Genomic DNA, 18,522 nt, shown 5'->3' on the forward strand with positions numbered 1-18,522 from the left:
ATGGCTTCCAAATGCATTTGTGGTAACACTTGCTTGATCTTTGCACTTTACATAACCTACTGAAGGTGTGACCGCAGCTTTAATTCCATGTTTTCAGTCATACGTTACAGAGTTTAAAGTGTACAGGTGTTTGTTCCAGGAATGAGACTTCCTTCCTTCAAGACTTCCTCCTTATAGCATGCAAGGACTTTAAACATACTACACCCAATTGATGCTCAGTATTTATAATGACACTATTTGGTAGGCTAGTTATAATAGTTAGCATGGTATGAGCATTAATTCCTAGTATTAATGTTGTTATTATAGTGTTATAGTTATTTTATTGATGCCCACACAGAGGAGTAAGAGCAACATAGCTGTTATTTTTGTTTACATTTATGACATCTTCCTTTTTGATAGGGCAGGAATGTTTTGGTGTCAGAAAAGTCATGAGTAAAAAGTAAAATTAAGAGGTTCCATTATCCACTAATGTATTTGACAGCTAAAGTTTTAATAAACTGCATTGTGTTGTATACAGTGTATTAAACTACCCAACAGAATATAAAGTAGGCTACTTAATAATAACCTCAACCCGATAATTATAAGTACCTAATCATAGCTCACTGCCTAACATACTGTGTACACATGAAGGTACCAGTAATAATAATCAAACAATACAATATATGATAATATAACGCTGACAGAGAGCATTCTGCATAATGAGTACTTTAATTTTTACATCTTCAGTGCATTTTGATGATAATATATTCATACTTTTAATTAAGACTTTGAATGCAGGACTTTTGCTTGTAATAGAGTGTACTTCATGTCAGCTATTTAGCCGGTTGTTGCTCGAGAGCACTTATGGTAAGTCAGTTGCTTCCTGACACAACATGAGGGCCTGAGGGACATTATCTTTAAACATAAACCGGTATGCCTTAAACCATCTGTCGTGAAGAAAGAAAATGAATTATACTTCTAAAGCCTGATGTTAAGGTAAGGCTTTATTCATTGATCCTCAGTGAGAAATCAACATGTTACAGCAGCACAAGAGACTAAAGGAAATGGATCAACTATTAAGAGAAATGACAGAATAGCATTCAAAAGCTATATACATTACAACAGAAAGCTTAAGAAGCCTACAATTTTATAGCTACATGTGCTCTACTTGAGTATTTCCATTTTATGTTTTATGTTTCTACTCCACTACAGACTGAACATTTTACTCCACTAGACTTACTAGACATATGATCATCTTCATAACATGTGATGCATTGTTATGGATTAAACTACCCAAATAAAGCCATTAAAATACATAAAATTGCTGCTTACACAGTAATTTTGCAACGCTAAAACTTTAATAATATATTTATATTAATATATCACTCATAATGCCTAATGTGTAGGCCTACTTTTACACCTGATACAAATGTGCATTTTACTGATAATACTTCTGTATAATTTTTAATGCAGGAATTTGACTAGTATTTTTGCATTGTGGTATTGCTGGTTTTACTTAAATAGAGGATCAAGATCAGACCAATATTCTCCCCTTGAATATTTGTGCGAATGAACATGTGCAAACATAATGAGTCCGTTGGTTCATATAGTATAGTGTCATATAGGCTAGTCGCCTATAATATAATAATAATAATAATAATAATAATAATAATAATAATAATAATAGTATAGTGTCTCGTTTCTCAATGTAGATTATATGGAGTTATCATGTTGCACAATATTTAGACTCCTATCTATATCTGCCAGTAAAGTCTGTAACATGCATATAATAATGTAACATATTATTCTGTATTGTTCCATATGTGGAGCTTTTTAGCAGAAGGGAACCCACCAGTACCAGGAAACAATCCGGCAAAGGTCACGCTGATTATTTATTGGCAATCTGCCAAGAAAGAGCGCGAGTACGTGCGTGTGATCTTTGCGTGCGTGTGTGTGTGTGTGCGCGAGCGTGCGTGTTTACGGGAAGAACCTCTGAACGGAGGAGGTGGAGCCTTACGAACATCGGCTTAACTCACTGGAAACAACCTCCGGTAACCTTCCTCCACACACAGACACGATCTTTACGGCAGATATCGCCGCCACCACATTCCTCCGCTTAGGAAAGAACCCCACACACGTTTTGGATCCTTTTTTTGGATTTTAATGCCTGAGTTAATTATTCATTTAGCACTACTCTCGGGTAGTTTGCATATATTTTCCTTTGGCGACGAGTGGCTGCGGTGCGGGGCTGAACATATCCGCAAGGTAAGTTAAAAGGCTGAAAAGACATAAAGCGGGTCTTTATGCATTATTCAAGCAGACAAAATGACAGAAAAGAGGGAGGTTATAATGCAGGTTAAAGCACAGCAGTTGTTTTTAGCTGCTTGGACTCCCGTTGCAGTGCAACCGAGGGGGATGGAAGTGGGATTTTTGGGTTGTTGCAATATTGTGAATATGCAATAATGTGAATATTGTGAATATTGTGGACCGACTTCCACAGCAGAGGCTCTGTAGCGGTTCTGAACTGTTACGGCGCCTCCTGCTTCCCTCTGTCCCGCACTGTCCGGTGAAGCCGCCTTTAGTTCCCCTTCAGGGGATCATAGCATACTAGACCAGACGGGACACCTTTTTTAGTCACAGTGAAACCGGAGAATGGGGCCTCTGTAGTGCGACCAACCAGGGAATAGGAGTTATTCAGTGAAAGAGGGGGAGAGAAAAAGGGCACCGGACTCTTTCACAGTGACCCCGTTTTTGAAATCCCTTGTTGCGGTTCGCCCGATCGAAGACAATTGAAAGCAATCAGGATCCAGTTGCTGTCTGGGTGCACGGTGCAGCAGCAGCAGCCGGCTCAGCGCGAGTAAGCGAGGATTCATTCAAACTAAATATAACCTGCCTGTTCAGTCTTGCTTTATGAATTTGTCACAGTCGCCATAACTGCATTTTATGGGGGTAAACCGAGAGCTCCAGCGTGGAAAAGTGGTCATTTATTTATGCCCATGCATGCTTATGAATGAGGAGACTGTAGCCTGAATGTGTGCATCAGTCTATATATAGATGGATAATCTGTGCTCCCTGTCTCCAGCTGTGTTTAGGTGCTCTCTCCCAGCCCCTCTCTGGATGCATCAGACTCCTCTGCCCCGGGGACCTGGACCCGGTGTGTGACCCCCCCACCCTCACCCCATTCCCCCTCTCTTTCTTTTCCCTCTACCCTAGACTCCCTTCTACCTGTTCACCCCGGCGCTCCTGTTCTGGGCCCCCTGCCTCTCAACCAACGGGCAGAGGCAGGGGGCCATGGCGCCATGGTAGCCTTCAATGGTCACAACCTCCTCGCCATGAGCAGTGTGACCCCTCCGGAGGGCAGGGTTCAGGGGTCGAACTTTACCCCGCATCACTACAAGCCCTTCAGCTCGCATGCACACTACCAGCAGGTCAGTCACATTTGAGTCTTTAGAGAATTAGCTGTGCTTTATTAAAGTCTAAAAAAAAATCCCCCTGGCTGATACCACATAGTAAAGGCAGGTTTTTCTACCTATTTCAGGTGATGCGTGCATTGCGCAAGCTACAGGAGAGTGGGTTTTACTGGGGGGCTGTGGGGGGCCGGGAGGCCAGCTCCCTGCTGCGCTCTGAACCGCCAGGCACCTTCCTAATCCGCGATTCCTCAGACCACCACCACTTCTTCACCCTCTCTGTCCAGACGGCTCGAGGGACCAAAAACCTGCGCATCCACAGCGAGGGAGGCGGCTTCTTCTTACAGCCAGACCCCCAAAACACCCAAGAGCCCCCGCAGTTTGATTGCGTGCTGAAACTCATAACGCACTACATGGGGAAAGGGCCAGATGCTGGAAAGAGCAGAGAAGGGGCATGTGGGGGCAATTCAAGAGAGGCAGAAAAGAAGGGTTGCAGCGTATATCTGATCCACACCGGCGGAGAGAGGATTCCCTTGGAACTGCACCGGCCCCTCTCAAGTTCTCTCTCATCCCTGCAGCACATGTGCAGGAGGACCCTGAACAATCTGGGGGGGTCAGAGCAAATCGAGCAGCTCCCACACACACTTAGAGACTTCCTGGAGGAGTACGACGCTCCAATATGACTGACAGTAACTGCAGAGGTTCCACTACACGGACCAGGGGCCTGGTGGACTGCAGACCAGCTCTCAGCGCATACGTGAATATGTGCCCTATCAGATACTGACCAGAGTTAGCCTTAGATGCCAATGTGAGGTCAGTTTAAAAGAAAATTGTGACCCAGATCTGCTTCAACACTGACGGACACCATCTACCTAGAGTCTCCCACTGACCTGGGGTCTGGGATGAGGAGTGTGATTTAGGTAACCAACGATTACCTCGTCCGTCCTGCCTTGTAAAAACTGACCACTAATGTGAGTGGCAAATAAAGCCAGAGGTCAAAGGTCGATGTTTCCTATGACTGACTCAGACGCAGAGCAGAGCCTCGTAGAAGATTAACCCGATTGGTCGATATTAACGACGACATGATCAATACGCCACCAATGATCCCTGTGGTTTTAATGTGCTCAAGAAGAAAGCTCTCCCTCTGTCAGCCTGACATTTACAACTCTTTGGATCACCGGACAGAAAGAAAGACAACAAAGAACAGAGGGGGTGAATGATGGAGGAGTTACAGAGAAAAGGCAAAGTCCAAACAGAGAACATACAGTATTTGTTTGTCTGAGTGTGTGTGTTTGTGTGTTGTGGTGGCACACACATTTCCATTGCTGCTTCCCGCAAATGTTGCCTCATAGAGAGGCGAGGGAGAGGGGTGGTAATGCACGCTAGCGCCACACACATATACACATACATGCACGCATGCACGCACACACACACACACACACACGCGCGCACGCACGCACACACACACACACACACACACACACACACACACACACACACAGGTACAGGCCAGCATGTAGGTTTTTGTTAGCGTGGGAACAAGAGAGGGAAAAAAAGCTTTGCAAAGCATCTTCTCCTTCTCTGTTTGTTTCATGGTTCTCCTCCATTACCTTCTCCTGCAACCCTTTGAGTTGCATGTGCGCTTTGACAGTAACAGAAAACAGACTGCTGTTGCTGAGACAAAAGCTTGTTACTGAGACAAAAGCCTTGGCACAACACCAAACAAAACAGCCAAACTTATTTTTATCCAGACTGGCTGGAAAAATGTCAGCGACACTGTAAAAGCTCCTTAGGGAATGACGACAATGATGATCCAAGAAATTGGGGGGGGGTGAGAAGGAAGAAAGAAAAGCGGGAAATGGGATTAGGAAAGGGAAATTGAAGAGGACATAGAAGTGGTGAGGGGGCTAGGGTAGGGGAGAAGGGGGAGGAGACATACTGGTATACAGCTAAACAAAAACATTGATGTGATGGATGTCCCAGGCTTAGAGGAAATGATCAACAGGCTCAACAGGAAGCTGCTCCTGTAAATATAAACCCAGGTTCGCTAAGAAAATGTGAATAAGAAAGTTTTGGCTGAGTCTTAATTCTGTCTTTTAGACCCTCTAACAGTGGTTGTCTTTAACATTATTAACATTATCATCTCAAGCGTATTTCTTTTTGTGTGTTTGAGCGTCTGCGCCCTCCCTCCTGATTTCCTTACATCGTCGTTCATGAAAGAGGAAAATGAACTGGACAGTTTTAATCCCTGTAACTGAAAGGTTTCTCACCCCCATCTTACCTTCCATTGTTACCTCTGAAGCAGGAGCGGACAGTTGGGTTTGTCTGTCTGAATTTTAAGGGAACACTTCCTTAAAGCGATTCTTTAAAAAGCCTTTTTGTAAAACAAGATTTGATCAGAATTGTTTTTGTCTGTGTTTGACTAGTGCTCATACTTACCTGTGATCCATATTGGAGTGGTAGCCTTTTCACATCATACAATATTGTGATCTCATGTGGCCACTTGAGACAAGAGCGCTAAAATAGTAGTAGTAGTTTTTTTTGGGTCAAATCTCAGTCTTATTTTCTAACATCAACATCAGTTTTAGTGTGTGTTGCACCATTTGGACCACACGTGTATGTGATCATTTTGTCTTTTATAAAGACTCTCGCAAAAGGCTGGCCACTAGTCTGGCATAATACAAGCTGTAATATCTAAAATGACAAGCATTACAACAAAATAAATGAAAAGGAAACATTGCACATATTTATATTTCTAAAATATTTCAATAATTTATATTAAAGAGCACTATTTTTACAAAAGTCAATGCATTTGCCCTGTGTGTTACTTCACTGTTTGTTTCTTTGCCTCCGTCTCTTTTGCCTCTCTTCCTTTACTGAGTCAATATTAACTGGATAGGCTCTAAACTTACTGTAATGTATTGTTAGGCAGTCTGTATTCCAGCAATGCCTGGCCTCACAACCACATTATTACCTGTCAAATGGGATTTCCTAGTTAAACAAAGCAGTGTTTATTCAGTCGGCAGGCTTTAAACAGCCGGACCGTCGCTACGAGCTCAAGCATTCATCATAGGGTTAAAATTACTGCAATCATCACTTCTTGTTTTCTCTGCTAGGGCATTGTGGGTAAATTCCATAGGCATCAGAGAACATATAGGAAGGGGTGTGGTCATGATTTTGTCAGACATGCCCTGCAGATGTACACAACACATAGTAACAAAAGGGTTCCCAGAAGCATGTAGTTATGTTAACACCATGACACACACACACACACACACACACACACACACACACACACACACACACACACATATATTGACACAGCAGTTACTGTGTAGAGGGCTCACTTGGGCTGGACCTAACTGGAAAGGAATGCAGCTGGGGTTTTATACATCCTGAGGGGCTGAGTGAGGATGGTGTCCTCTAGAGAGAGTGTGTGTGTGGATGTGTGTGTGAGGTCAAATAGGTGAAAGGGTCCACGTGGACGAGATTAATGACGGTCTGTGGTTTTAGTGTGCAGCCAATGCAGTGTGTGTAGATTGCTGTAAAATTAAGCAGGAGGTGAGTTTCTTCATTTCTATATTACACACACACACACACACACACACTCACAGTACCCATTCCCTGCATACCTAGTGTTCTGTCTGGGGCTGGCTTCCAGGAAATGAGGCACTTTAATTGAGTTGAGTTTTTACGGCTTGACTGGTGATAGTGCGTGTATGAACGAGAGAGAGCGAATTAGGTGTCTTTGTGTGTGTGTGTGAGAAAGAGAGAGAGAGCTGGGGACTCCACCTGATGCAGAAAGAGCATTAAGTTCAGCTCACAAATGTGATGTGAAACTGAATTGTTGACTATTTTAAGGTAGATAAGGTTAAAATAAAACCATATACATCACATACACATACATTATACCATTCACCACACACACACACACACACACACACACACACACACACACACTGTATCCGGAGCCACAGACCTCTGGGAAAGGGATGGAGAGGACAATGTTTAACAACTGTTTTTACAGCTTACCTCAGTACAGGTAATAACAATAATTCAAAAGCTGCAGTTCCATAGTTCCTTATTTTGCTATGACACTTACGGGAAAAATGTGTCGCAAGTTGTGTGTGTGTGTGTGTGTGTGTGTGTGTGTGTGTGTGTGTATCTGTCTGTGTGTGTGCGTGCGTGCATGCGTGTGACAGTGTTTGTCTATGGGACAAAGACTGAGTGGGCAATTATAGACAAAAATTATGTAGTCAAGAAACAAACAGGAATGAGTGAGCCTTCTTCCCAAAATCCAACCAGAATAATCTAGTTTCACACACACACACACACACACACACACACACACACACACACACACACACACACACACACACACACATACACTCACACATTGTCCAAATAAGCCAGCTCAGCTCGCTATGACTCATATTATGTTCCCCATAGTTGCCTGGTTAGTGGGGCTGGAATATTTTGCCTGTATCCTTCACTTCTCTCGTGAATCTCATACACTCATAGTCTTTCCACCATGATTCATTTTCGGGTAATGACTTTCCGTGTCCTGGTCAACAGTTGTCAACAGCGTCCTCGGCCAAGTGCAACACCCCGTCTCTCAAACAACTGAGCTCGGTTTGGAGTCTTTTTTTTTTCAACAATCAAAACATTCACACTAAAGTTTGGCCACTGCCCCTCATAGCTTCAACATTGTGTTGTAAACCAACACGAGGAAATGTGAAGTTAAGAAACAAGGAGAATGTTTTTAAAGTGATTGGTAACATGCTTGCAGTCTGATTAAAATCTATAACAGTTTCTTTTTTAATTTAATTTTTGAGCTCATGCCAATGTCAACGATGTCTAGCCTAGAAGGTGGAAAGAATATTACAGGGTTAGGAGTATACCCTGCAACGAGCAATCCACAGCGGTGTTCCAGGAAGGAGCTCCGGTTTGCTGATTCTTTCTTCCAGGAAGGCTTTTTGTTGGCTGATCTGTGCTTATAGGAAAGACATTTGGTTGGCCCATCAGCTCAAGTATTGTCACAGCCGCTTCTGATAAAGCCAGACCAGCTTCCAGGAAACCAGAGATTTACCCTCCAGCATTCCATCATTCCTCTACCATCAGTGCACAGAGAAAAAAAGAGGGAGCAGGAGGGGTAGAACAGGGACACGGATCAATAAAAAACATATGGGAAGCATACAGATAGTCAGATGCACTCAAAGACGCCTGCATGTATTTGTGTGTGAGCCTGCAAAGACACACAGTCTTGACCTGCACTCATTGTGACACATTAAAACCACAATATTTTTCTAAGCTGACTACAAGATCACCCATCATACACACACACACACAAAAACTATTCATTGCTCTATTTAAACATTTTATTTCCTGCATTAGGTGGCATTTCGACACACACACACACACACACACACACACACACACACACACACACACACACACACACACACACACACACACACTGCAGCATTTGAAACTCATTGTGACTAACTTATCTACATTAAGGTCATCCACTGCGAATGACAAGGTTGAAAGCTCTAGATAAAGCATGTAAGTGGACATTGAGTCCACAAATACAATTATCCTATTTCCTTCCTTTACTCTTTAATTTCTTCCTTGCTTTTTCCATATCTTTCCTTTATTTGTTTGATTGACATTTATTTTGTCAGCTGATCTTAAAGAATAAAAAATCCCCCAGACTGGAGATGCAACTCAACTTGACTCTTCAGTCACAATGAGTACTTTTACTTTTGTTACTTGAATACATTTTACTTCTAATAATGGTACTACTAGAACAGTTAAATTGAGAATGTAGTATATGTTCATTGTAGCACTGCTGTATTTGTATTTCTTCCATCACTGTAGGTACCTCATGGGTGTTGCCTATATCATCCATAACCAAAAGAACCCTTACTCACCACATATGTATGTGCATTTGTTAGTGCTCTTACGTGTGTGTGTGTGTGTGTGTGTGTGTGTGTGTGTGTGTGTGTGTGCGTGTGTGCGCGCGTGTGTGTGTGTGCGCGCGCGCTGCAGTCTCTAGTTTGTCTTTTTGTTTGCTGGCTGAGGGGACACAGTGACACCTGAGAGTACTAGAGGGTTTGGTCTGAGTCCATGCCGTTACAGTAAGCCATTTGGCATCCGAGCATATCTGCGCAGCACAGCTGTGAATAGAGAGCGAAAACAGCAGCAAAATCCACCTACAACTTCAACTGTGTCTACTACAACATGCCTTACAACTGCCTTTTACAACCTGTTTTACACTTTCAGGTCATCCCAGGTCTTTGTTCTTCCAGCCAGTAACAATATAGGCACACCCATCCGTTAGGCTTTCCAGGTGTTACGGGAAAATCTTTTCAGTGATGATTTAAACTGCAGTTAAATAATCTGGAAAAAGCTAGTAGGTGGACCTTGGCTTGATATATATATAAATACAAATCTCATCTCAATTAACAAATGTGAAGCTGTAGCCAGCTGCTGGCTAACTTAGCTTAGCATAAAGACTGAAAATGGAGAAACATCTATTTCTGGCTCTGTCCAAAGGTACCAAAATCCACCTACCAGCACCTCAAATGAACAGTGAAGGCACTGATTAGTGGATAGAATTTGGACACTAAAATAAAATAGTGGATACTAAATATAATGCACTATGTATTAAATAAGGAGGGACTTTCAACACAGCACATGGTTGTCAGCACCAAATTGCATTATAATCAATTCAGCTGTTGATGAGATATTTCACTCTGAACCAAAGACGTCAACCTGATGATGGCGCTAGTAGAAAAATCTGGGAATCACCAAAGCCATTACGGTTCATCCTTTGAGGAACATGAATGTCTGCAGAAAGATTCTATTGTGTAAATGTAGAGATATTTCATAGTGTAAAACCTGAACCTGCTGGTGGCGCTAGAGAAAAAAATCAGGGGATCAACAAAGTCATTATGAGTCATACCCTGGGGACAATGACTGTCTGTATAATGTCATGGCAATTCATTAAATAGCTGTTGTGATATTTCATCTAAATTCATACTCTTACTGAGTATGAATTGACACCAGTAGGAAAAGTGTGTAGGAGGGTGTTGGTCTCTGGCCATGAGTCAGTTACATAATAAAGAGGCAACTAACATCAAAGCAGTTCCACTGCCCTTTGGCGTTTCTTTATCAATGCTCTTCCATAGTGGTTTCCACATTTGATAAAGTCATTAACCAACTTGTTCCCTCCCTGAAGCTACACACAGCACCAGGTGGAAGATCAGAGTCAGATAAAAACCTGGGAGCTCCAAAATCTCACGAGCTAAAACCAAAACAGCTTTCTGAGTTTTGTTTAAAATTATACATTTGATTTTAAAAGGGTTTCACTGCAAATTAAAACCTACAGAAGCCTTCAATCCAAACAGGACATTTTGAATATGAACAGCGGTGCTTTTCTGCCAATAACTGATAGGCTGCTCTGCTTCGTCTCAATGAGGGCCCGATTGGATTAAACAAGCCTCAATGCTGAGCCCTCTGCACCGAGTCCATTCAGCCAATGACCTGCCAGAGCAAGAATCCCCCCAAATGAAACAAATGGCACTTCTCAGGCTCAGTGTGTATGTGTGTGCATACTTAAGTGGTTGTGAGAATAAAAACTATTCATTGCTCTATTTAAATACTCCATTTCCTGCAATAGGTGACATTTCAACACATAAACACACACACACACACACACACACACACACACACACACCATCTCTGTTTTAATGTGCACATTTGTTCCTAAAAGAAGAAAACAGGGGGTCCGCTGTGTGTGTGTGTGTGTGTGTGTGTGTGTGTGTGTGTGTGTGCGTGCGTGCGTGTGCGTGGCCAAGCAGTGAACAGCGTCTAAATGCAAGAGCCAATCAGAAAGCTGTATAGACACTGAGCCCCCCAAGTACTGCTGGTTTATAGGGCTCAGCTTCAGAGAAGTCACATGACTTCCCAGAGAGGGAGAGAGAGAGAGAGAGAGAGAGAGAGAGAGAGAGAGAGAGAGAGAGAGAGAGAGAGATAGAAAGGGGGAAAGGAGAGAGAGAAGTGGGTAATGTAGGAAAGGAGGATGGAGGAGAAGAGGAGGAGTGAAAAGAGGGTCAGGAGGGTGACAGGAACGCTGCGAGGGGTGAACTGAAGGTCTGGTAAATGAATGGAGGAGAAAGGAGGTAAAAAAAAAGAGAGATGCGACTGTTCTCGGAAGTGAAATTGTACAGGCAGTTGATGGTCTATAATTACAGCTGAATGAACAAAATGAGTGACTGAGAGAGGAGAAGTCAGTAAGTGGATGAATGAAGGATGAAATGAATAAGTGCACACAGGCGATAGTGGTCGTAGTTGATTACTACAGTGGGTAATCTTGATGGTCTGGTTAACCCTGCCTCATACTGTCATACAATAACTATCTTAACCACAATGCTTAAAGGGACACTTCACCCAAATTACAAAAGAAACTGGTAAATAATTAATGTGCAGAGGTTCTGAATAGTACTCAAAGCATTTTAAAATCCTTTGTCTTTCCAGAGGCAATTTTCTACTTATTATAAGCCATTTGTTTTCATTGGGACATTTACTTGGTAGAAAGTGGTTCCAATGAAAATTGTTCACAGCAAGTTCAGTGGAAGCAAGTGAAGTGATTTTTCAAACGTCATATTTCAATACTCGGAGAACCACTAACAAACTTAATCCGCTTCCATAGATTCATGCTTTTGGTCTAGGGTTCATGGGTTGGGTTTTAGGCGTCCAATAAAGGGAAATCTTAGTGCTACAGCAAACAATACTTTAGAGTGTACTTCCATCTTTGTTGCAACAGTTGGTGGAAGGCACTTTCCTGTTTCAGCACGACAATGGCCATATTGTACAAAGTGAGGTACATAAAGAAATGGGTTTCCGAGATCTTGACTGGTCTGCACAGAGCTCTCTAAACTAAACCCCATCAAACACCTTTGGGAAGAACTGGAGCGTTGTGTGCAACATCCGTGCCCAGCCTCAATAATACTCTTGAGGCTGAATGGGAACGTTTACAATCTATCTCTAGTTTTGTCATCATGATTGTCTATACTGTAATTTTACTATGTTGGTCTATTCTGTACACATGGCAGCTACTGCATGTCTGTCCATCCAGCTAGAGGGATCTCTCCTTTGTTGCTCTTCCTGAGGTTTCTTCCATTTCTTCCCCATTAAAGTTTGTTTTAGGGAGTTTCCTTATCCGAATCGAGGGTCTAAGAACAGAGGGTGTATGCTGTACGGATTGAAAAGCCCCTTGTGGAAAATTTGTGATATTGGGCTATATAAATAAAATTGTCTTGACTTGACATGAGAACAAATCCCTGCAGCCACAGCCAATGAGATGATCAACAATTGCATATGGGTGCAATGTTCAGTTGTCCACATACTTTTGGCCATATAGTGGCAGAGAAGTACCCTGATTCTGCTTTGAAAAAAAGGAAAAGAAAGAATTTAGACTCCCCTGCATCTTAAGAAAAATGCATGTGTGTGTGTGTGTGTGTGTGTGCGCGTGCGTGCGTGTGTAGTAAAGCATGTCCACATGGTCCATGACATATTAAGTGAGAGAGAGAATATAATGTGAAATGTGAAACAGATGTTACTCTAGTTTCGCAGGCACTGATGTCGACACCTTTACACTGCACAGGGAAGTGTGTGTGTGTGTGTGTGTGTGTGTGTATGAGAAACCTCATTTGAGGGAAGGCTTCCCATAAACACCTGTTTTGTTCCGGTTAATATCTCTCGTCATGGTGAAGAAATGATGGCCTCAGTGAAGAGGAGAGAAAGAGAGAGAAGGCGGAGAGAGGAGGGGGGTCACCTCTATTCCCCTCCTTCTGTGAAAGAGAAGAGCTCATGTGGGATGAACACATTCGTTTATTCATTCGGCCCGTCTATTTTCAGCCCAGTGGGTTTATGGTTATTGGAAAGGCGTTGCCGTCTCGCTACTTCCCAGAAGGAGTCAATATTTCTCCCTCTCCTTCATTTCTCCCTCTCTGCCTCTTTTTCTCTAATTCAATATTTTCTCCAAAACACCACTCTCCCCTCTCCACGCACAGGCAAGGAATGCTGGAAGGCATTTGAGAGAAACAAAACACACTAGCGTACTCACACACACACAGACAAAAGTGTAATGTTACAGAAGCCAACAGTGATCCCGGAAAAAACTCCTTCTCAGGATGTCTCCCACTTTCTCCAGCTTATCACAGTTCCCCATCGCTGCTCTGTGTTGCTTACAGATGCATCTTTATCTCTCTCTGTTCACGGCTCTTGTGGGGCTCTCGGGACCGACTGTGGCCTTTTTACGACACTGATGTTTGCTAATGACTTTTAATGAGGACTTGTTATGGCTCATAAAACCTGGCTCTGTTACTGGCAATATCAATTTTAACTACAGTGTGGTGCGGTCTTGATAACACACACTAGGACATTTATCGAGTGATTAACATCAGACAAGACAGCATGAGTATGCATGTCAGTTGGAAATGTGTGTGAGGGGAGAGAGATGTGGATGTAGTTGTAGCATTTGTGGGCCAGAAATGAAAAAAGGGAGGAGGGAATTGTTTTGTAATGAGTACACCTCCCTCGTTGCCTAATCTCAGTCTACGGTAGATACATTTTCACAAGCCTTCACCTCCAAATATTGACATGAGGGAGCTGGGGCTTTATTTCCGAAAGAAATAGAGGATAGGGCTGGATATAACCAGTAAAGTTTGGGCCTGAGCCCATAGCCCCATCATGTTATGTGTTTGTGTATGTGTGCGTGCGTAGGGAGGGGGGGGTTTTGCGGCCATGCTTTTCACCTCCTTTCTCGCTCTCTATAAATGGGTGATAGGTAACAGCTAAGTAGAATTAGCTTTACAGCTCAGCGCAGGGATAAAGGTCGAGCCAAAAGCAGGTTTGCGACCCCTGAAGAATCTGAGGGTGTCACAGTTATTTCAGAGCATTCATGGCCACAACACATCATACACACTGGCACAGGGACAGACACACACACACACACACACACACACACACACACACACACACACACACACACACACACACACACACACATACACACACAGATGAGCAGAAAGACATTTACGCACATGCATGCTTCACTCACTAGGGTGGATTAATGCAGGACACATGAGAGTTAAAAACTTATTCCACATAAAACATGACGTATTTTGATTGAAGACAATTCGGAAAAGGAGGAGTGTCTGAGAATATTTTGAGGGAAACGAGTCAGAGAGTCATCATAATAGTGCAAGATGATCTGTGTGAATATGAATATGTTCAGCATTCAACACTGATAGGAAAGCAACACATGAAAAGATTGTTCCTATTTTTTCATGAAAGACGTTTTCTGTACACCAATGCTTTAAATAAGTAACAAAAATAAATCGCCTGTTTGGATCATCAAATAATCGTTATTAGTTTGTCATTTATTGTTATCGTTAAAAGTAAAAATAGTTTTCTGATGTTTTGTAGACCAAGTGATAACCGATTATTGAGAAAACAACTAACAGGTTAATCAGTAAATAAAATAATTGTTAGTTTCAGCCACATATAAAATATATAAATATAAAATGAACACCAGTACAGTATAATATGATCCAGTACAAAAATTAGTTTAGTGAAGCCTAAAATGTGTCCAAAAGAAGTTGATTTAATTCTGGAACTTTTAAAAAGTAATTCAGTCCAGTGCAACACTACCACAAGAAACTCCAGATTCATAATTTACCAACTCTTCTCTACGAACAACAAATTAATTTTGATTAAGATTGCAGGTCTGTTGTAATGGATTGCATTAGACTGTATAGTTACTTTGTTATTTTGTTTGCAATCTATAAGTGAAAAATCTAAATATGTAAAAGAGCTAATTATAATTCACTGGATTATGTTAAATAGCTACAGTTTTGAAATGACACGAGTTACAATTTCTATTAAGTATCCAGATTTACATCGGAACAGAACATTTTGATATTTGTCAGAGTTCATGTTCAGTATAATTAGCTTTGTTGGGGCAACGGCGCCACCTTGAGGCCCACACTTCTTTGTGCATGCTGATGGCCTGCCGATAGGTCATCTATTAGCTTTCCTTGCAGACATGATTACCCATTACCAGTGAACGATCCAAAGTTCAATACAAATCTCATAAACATTGTTGTAAGAGCAGCATCATGTCTTTGAAAACCTTTTCCTGCAGAGCTTTGTTTAAATTTATGAACCATGGTCTCGTCGCTTTGAGCAAACCGCTCAGTACACGAGATGCAGTAGCTGTCGTGATAGGACCGAGCTCCGCGCGGGGCTACTACAACAACCCCGGGAAACCCAGGTGCCCAGGACCGGGCGGGGCGGACCACGTCCGGGTGGTGGACCTCCGCAGCGACACGGTGACCAAACCCGGGCCGGCAATGAGGCAGGCCATTGCGGAGGCCGAGGTCGGAGATGACGTGATGAGAGAAGACCCGAGTGTAAACGGTTAGAGCCGATTCAGCCGAACCATTACGGCGTAGTGACCAAATCAGAAATAGTTAAAAATAATATCATAGCCTATGTTTTGTATTTGATATATATATATCGTACATATAAAAAAAGATTCTACTGTATGTGGTGGTTCAAGAATGCATTCACATGTGACCTGCACGCTCCCTAAACTTTGCAGTTGGCCTATTTGACAAATTTCTGCAGAGTTACAGACAATTGCAGCTGATATGTTTGGGATGGAGGCCGCTCTGTTCGTTCCCTCTGGAACCATGAGTAATCTCATTGCAGGTAAGCTTTGCATTTATTGGCAAAGTCTAAATCCATTTAATATGGTCAGAATGGTCATGACTGTGCATGCATCTCGTTATGCAGTGATGGTGCACTGCAGGGAGCGAGGCGACGAGATGATTGTAGGCGATCTGTCACATTTACACATCTATGAGCAAGGAGGGAGTGCACAGGTGAGTGTAACAAAGCGGCAGACCCCTGTGGTCAGGCCCAATGCACCTCTCCTTCCTCAGTGCATTCATTCAGTGTGTCTGTGTGTTGCCACAGCTGGCTGGTGTGCACGCCACTACAGTGACCACCCTCCCTGATGGCTCATTTGACCTGGAGCAGCTGGAATCGAAGATCCGCCACGGTTATCCCGACCCCCACTATCCCCGCTCACGCCTCATATGTGTTGAGGACACACACAACATACAGGGAGGGCGTGTGCTACCTCTGACCTTCCTGCAGGAGGTGTGTGTGTGTGTGTGTGTGTGTGTGTGTGTAGATCATGGTGATATAAAAACTTTTGATACTTGCATCGCTACAAGAGAATGGAGAATCCAGCAGCTCTCACAGGTTGTTTCCATCTCCAAGGTTCGTGCTGTGGCAGATAGATATGGTCTGTCAGTTCACATGGATGGAGCCAGGGTGATGAACGCTGCTGTGGCCCAGGGGGTGCCTCCATCCACCATACTGCAGCACACACACACCGTGAGTGTGTGCCTCTCCAAGGTGGGACTGCAAATCACACACACACACACACACACACACACACACACACACACACAGAATGGACCCGAACATACAAATTCATGTGCATTTATTGTAACATTAACATGTGAGCAGAGTCAGAACCAACAAAGAACTCATCTAGACAAACAAAATAAAACTTCTCAAAGTCAAATTCACATGTGTGTAACAGGGTTTGGGTGCCCCCGTGGGAACCATGCTAGCTGGACCCCAAGACTTCATATCCCGGGCTGTGCGGTGCCGTAAAGCCCTGGGTGGGGGGATGCGGCAGGCTGGTATACTGGCAGCAGCTGGAAAACTGTCTTTACTAAAGATGGTAGGACGACTGGAGGAGGATCACCACAATGCAAAAACTTTTGCTCAAGGTGAGCAGCTCATATTTCTGTCTTTGAAAAAATTTAATCATGAACTGCCTGCTCGTAACTTCTTTTCTTTTCTTCACCTCTCCCAGCTCTGCTCGACTGTGACCCTCCTCTATTCGCTGTAGACATGGCTGCCGTGGAGACAAACATCCTGCGTTTCCGTCTACAGGAGACCAGTTTAAGCCCCTCTGAGTTCTGTGCCCGCATGAGTGAGGTTGGCGAGGGAGAGGAGGCAGCACTGGGACAAGGGATACAAGTTCTCATGTACCCCCATTTTGAAAATTCAGTACGGGCTGTATGGCATCTTGGCATTTCCCCTGAAGATACCCAGCTGGCCATCCAGAAAATGCAATTTGTGGCTTCCCAGTTCTTGAAGGATAAAGTCAGGGCCCAGTGAAACCTGATACTTCTCAAGGGGTGTAGTTTAATCACTAGGTCTGATCATAGAACATTTTCACATATGAATCTAGAAAGAGACTAAATTATGTCAACACATAACACATCAAATACTGTACAACTGGAGTCACTTTGGATATCTTTATATCATTATTAATTTCATTGAATTCAGATTTTTGTAATCCTTATTAAATATATTGAACCACTGTCCTTTTGTTATTTTTTATTAGAGAGACACAGTAGAGTTACTTAAAACAGTTTTGGTTACTGATATTTCAATTAAGAGTTTTTTTTAAATGATATTCTTATTATTTTGTCTTATTCTGGTTTGGGCTATGTTGCAAACAGGTGATATCTCATATTTCTACTATTTAGCATTAAGACATATTTGCATCTGTTGACAATTGTGTCAACTTTAATTCTTGCTTATTAGGTCATGGAAATGTACAGTATTGTTAGAGAGAAGGGGCTTTACAATGCAGAACCATACAGCCACAAGATGGCACTGTTATATCCCTGCTATACGTGTAGTGATTGTAGCTGACAAGAGTAAAAACCTTTTTGTTTTTTCTTTCTTTTCCCAGTTGTATGACTGATATTGTTAATTTATGGCTGATATTTAAAGAAAACCAAAACAAATGAAAAGAATCTGGCAGCGGTGGGATTCGAACCCACGCCATCGAAATGACTGGAGCCTAAATCCAGCGCCTTAGACCACTCGGCCACGCTACCACGTTAACCAATGATGGCGGACTAAACATTTAAATAACATTTAGCTAATTACTGATTAGTTGTATGTAACGTTAAATTACAAACTGAACGGCAACGGTTTCACAGAAATACTAACGTCTCATTGCTAGTTA

At 42.7% G+C, this 18,522-nt stretch overlaps 2 protein-coding genes and 1 non-coding gene across 3 annotated transcripts; 2 read left to right on the top strand and 1 right to left on the bottom strand.

Annotated features, from left to right (window-relative positions):
• Nucleotides 1–2,006: 2,006 nt before the first annotated feature.
• socs3b (suppressor of cytokine signaling 3b) lies at nucleotides 2,007–5,758 on the top strand. The gene is made up of 3 exons (XM_078279026.1): nucleotides 2,007–2,244; nucleotides 3,062–3,407; nucleotides 3,518–5,758. Exons 2-3 carry the CDS (start codon nucleotides 3,279–3,281, stop codon nucleotides 4,067–4,069), a joined length of 681 nt encoding a protein of 226 aa, XP_078135152.1. The 5' UTR covers nucleotides 2,007–2,244; nucleotides 3,062–3,278; the 3' UTR covers nucleotides 4,070–5,758.
• A 9,740-nt stretch (nucleotides 5,759–15,498) lies between these two features.
• On the top strand, nucleotides 15,499–17,866 carry tha1 (threonine aldolase 1). The gene is made up of 7 exons (XM_078279004.1): nucleotides 15,499–15,875; nucleotides 16,086–16,169; nucleotides 16,254–16,342; nucleotides 16,437–16,622; nucleotides 16,746–16,883; nucleotides 17,074–17,266; nucleotides 17,353–17,866. The coding sequence occupies exons 1-7, from the start codon at nucleotides 15,575–15,577 to the stop codon at nucleotides 17,658–17,660; spliced, it is 1,299 nt and encodes a 432-aa protein (XP_078135130.1). The 5' UTR covers nucleotides 15,499–15,574; the 3' UTR covers nucleotides 17,661–17,866.
• A 443-nt stretch (nucleotides 17,867–18,309) lies between these two features.
• Nucleotides 18,310–18,391, bottom strand: trnal-uag (transfer RNA leucine (anticodon UAG)). Its single transcript has one exon. It is a non-coding gene; the product is annotated as a tRNA-Leu (tRNA).
• Between the last annotated feature and the right edge of the window lie 131 nt (nucleotides 18,392–18,522).

Source organism: Sander vitreus, chromosome 21 (assembly GCF_031162955.1).
Source record: "Sander vitreus isolate 19-12246 chromosome 21, sanVit1, whole genome shotgun sequence".
Classification (NCBI taxonomy): domain Eukaryota; kingdom Metazoa; phylum Chordata; class Actinopteri; order Perciformes; family Percidae; genus Sander; species Sander vitreus.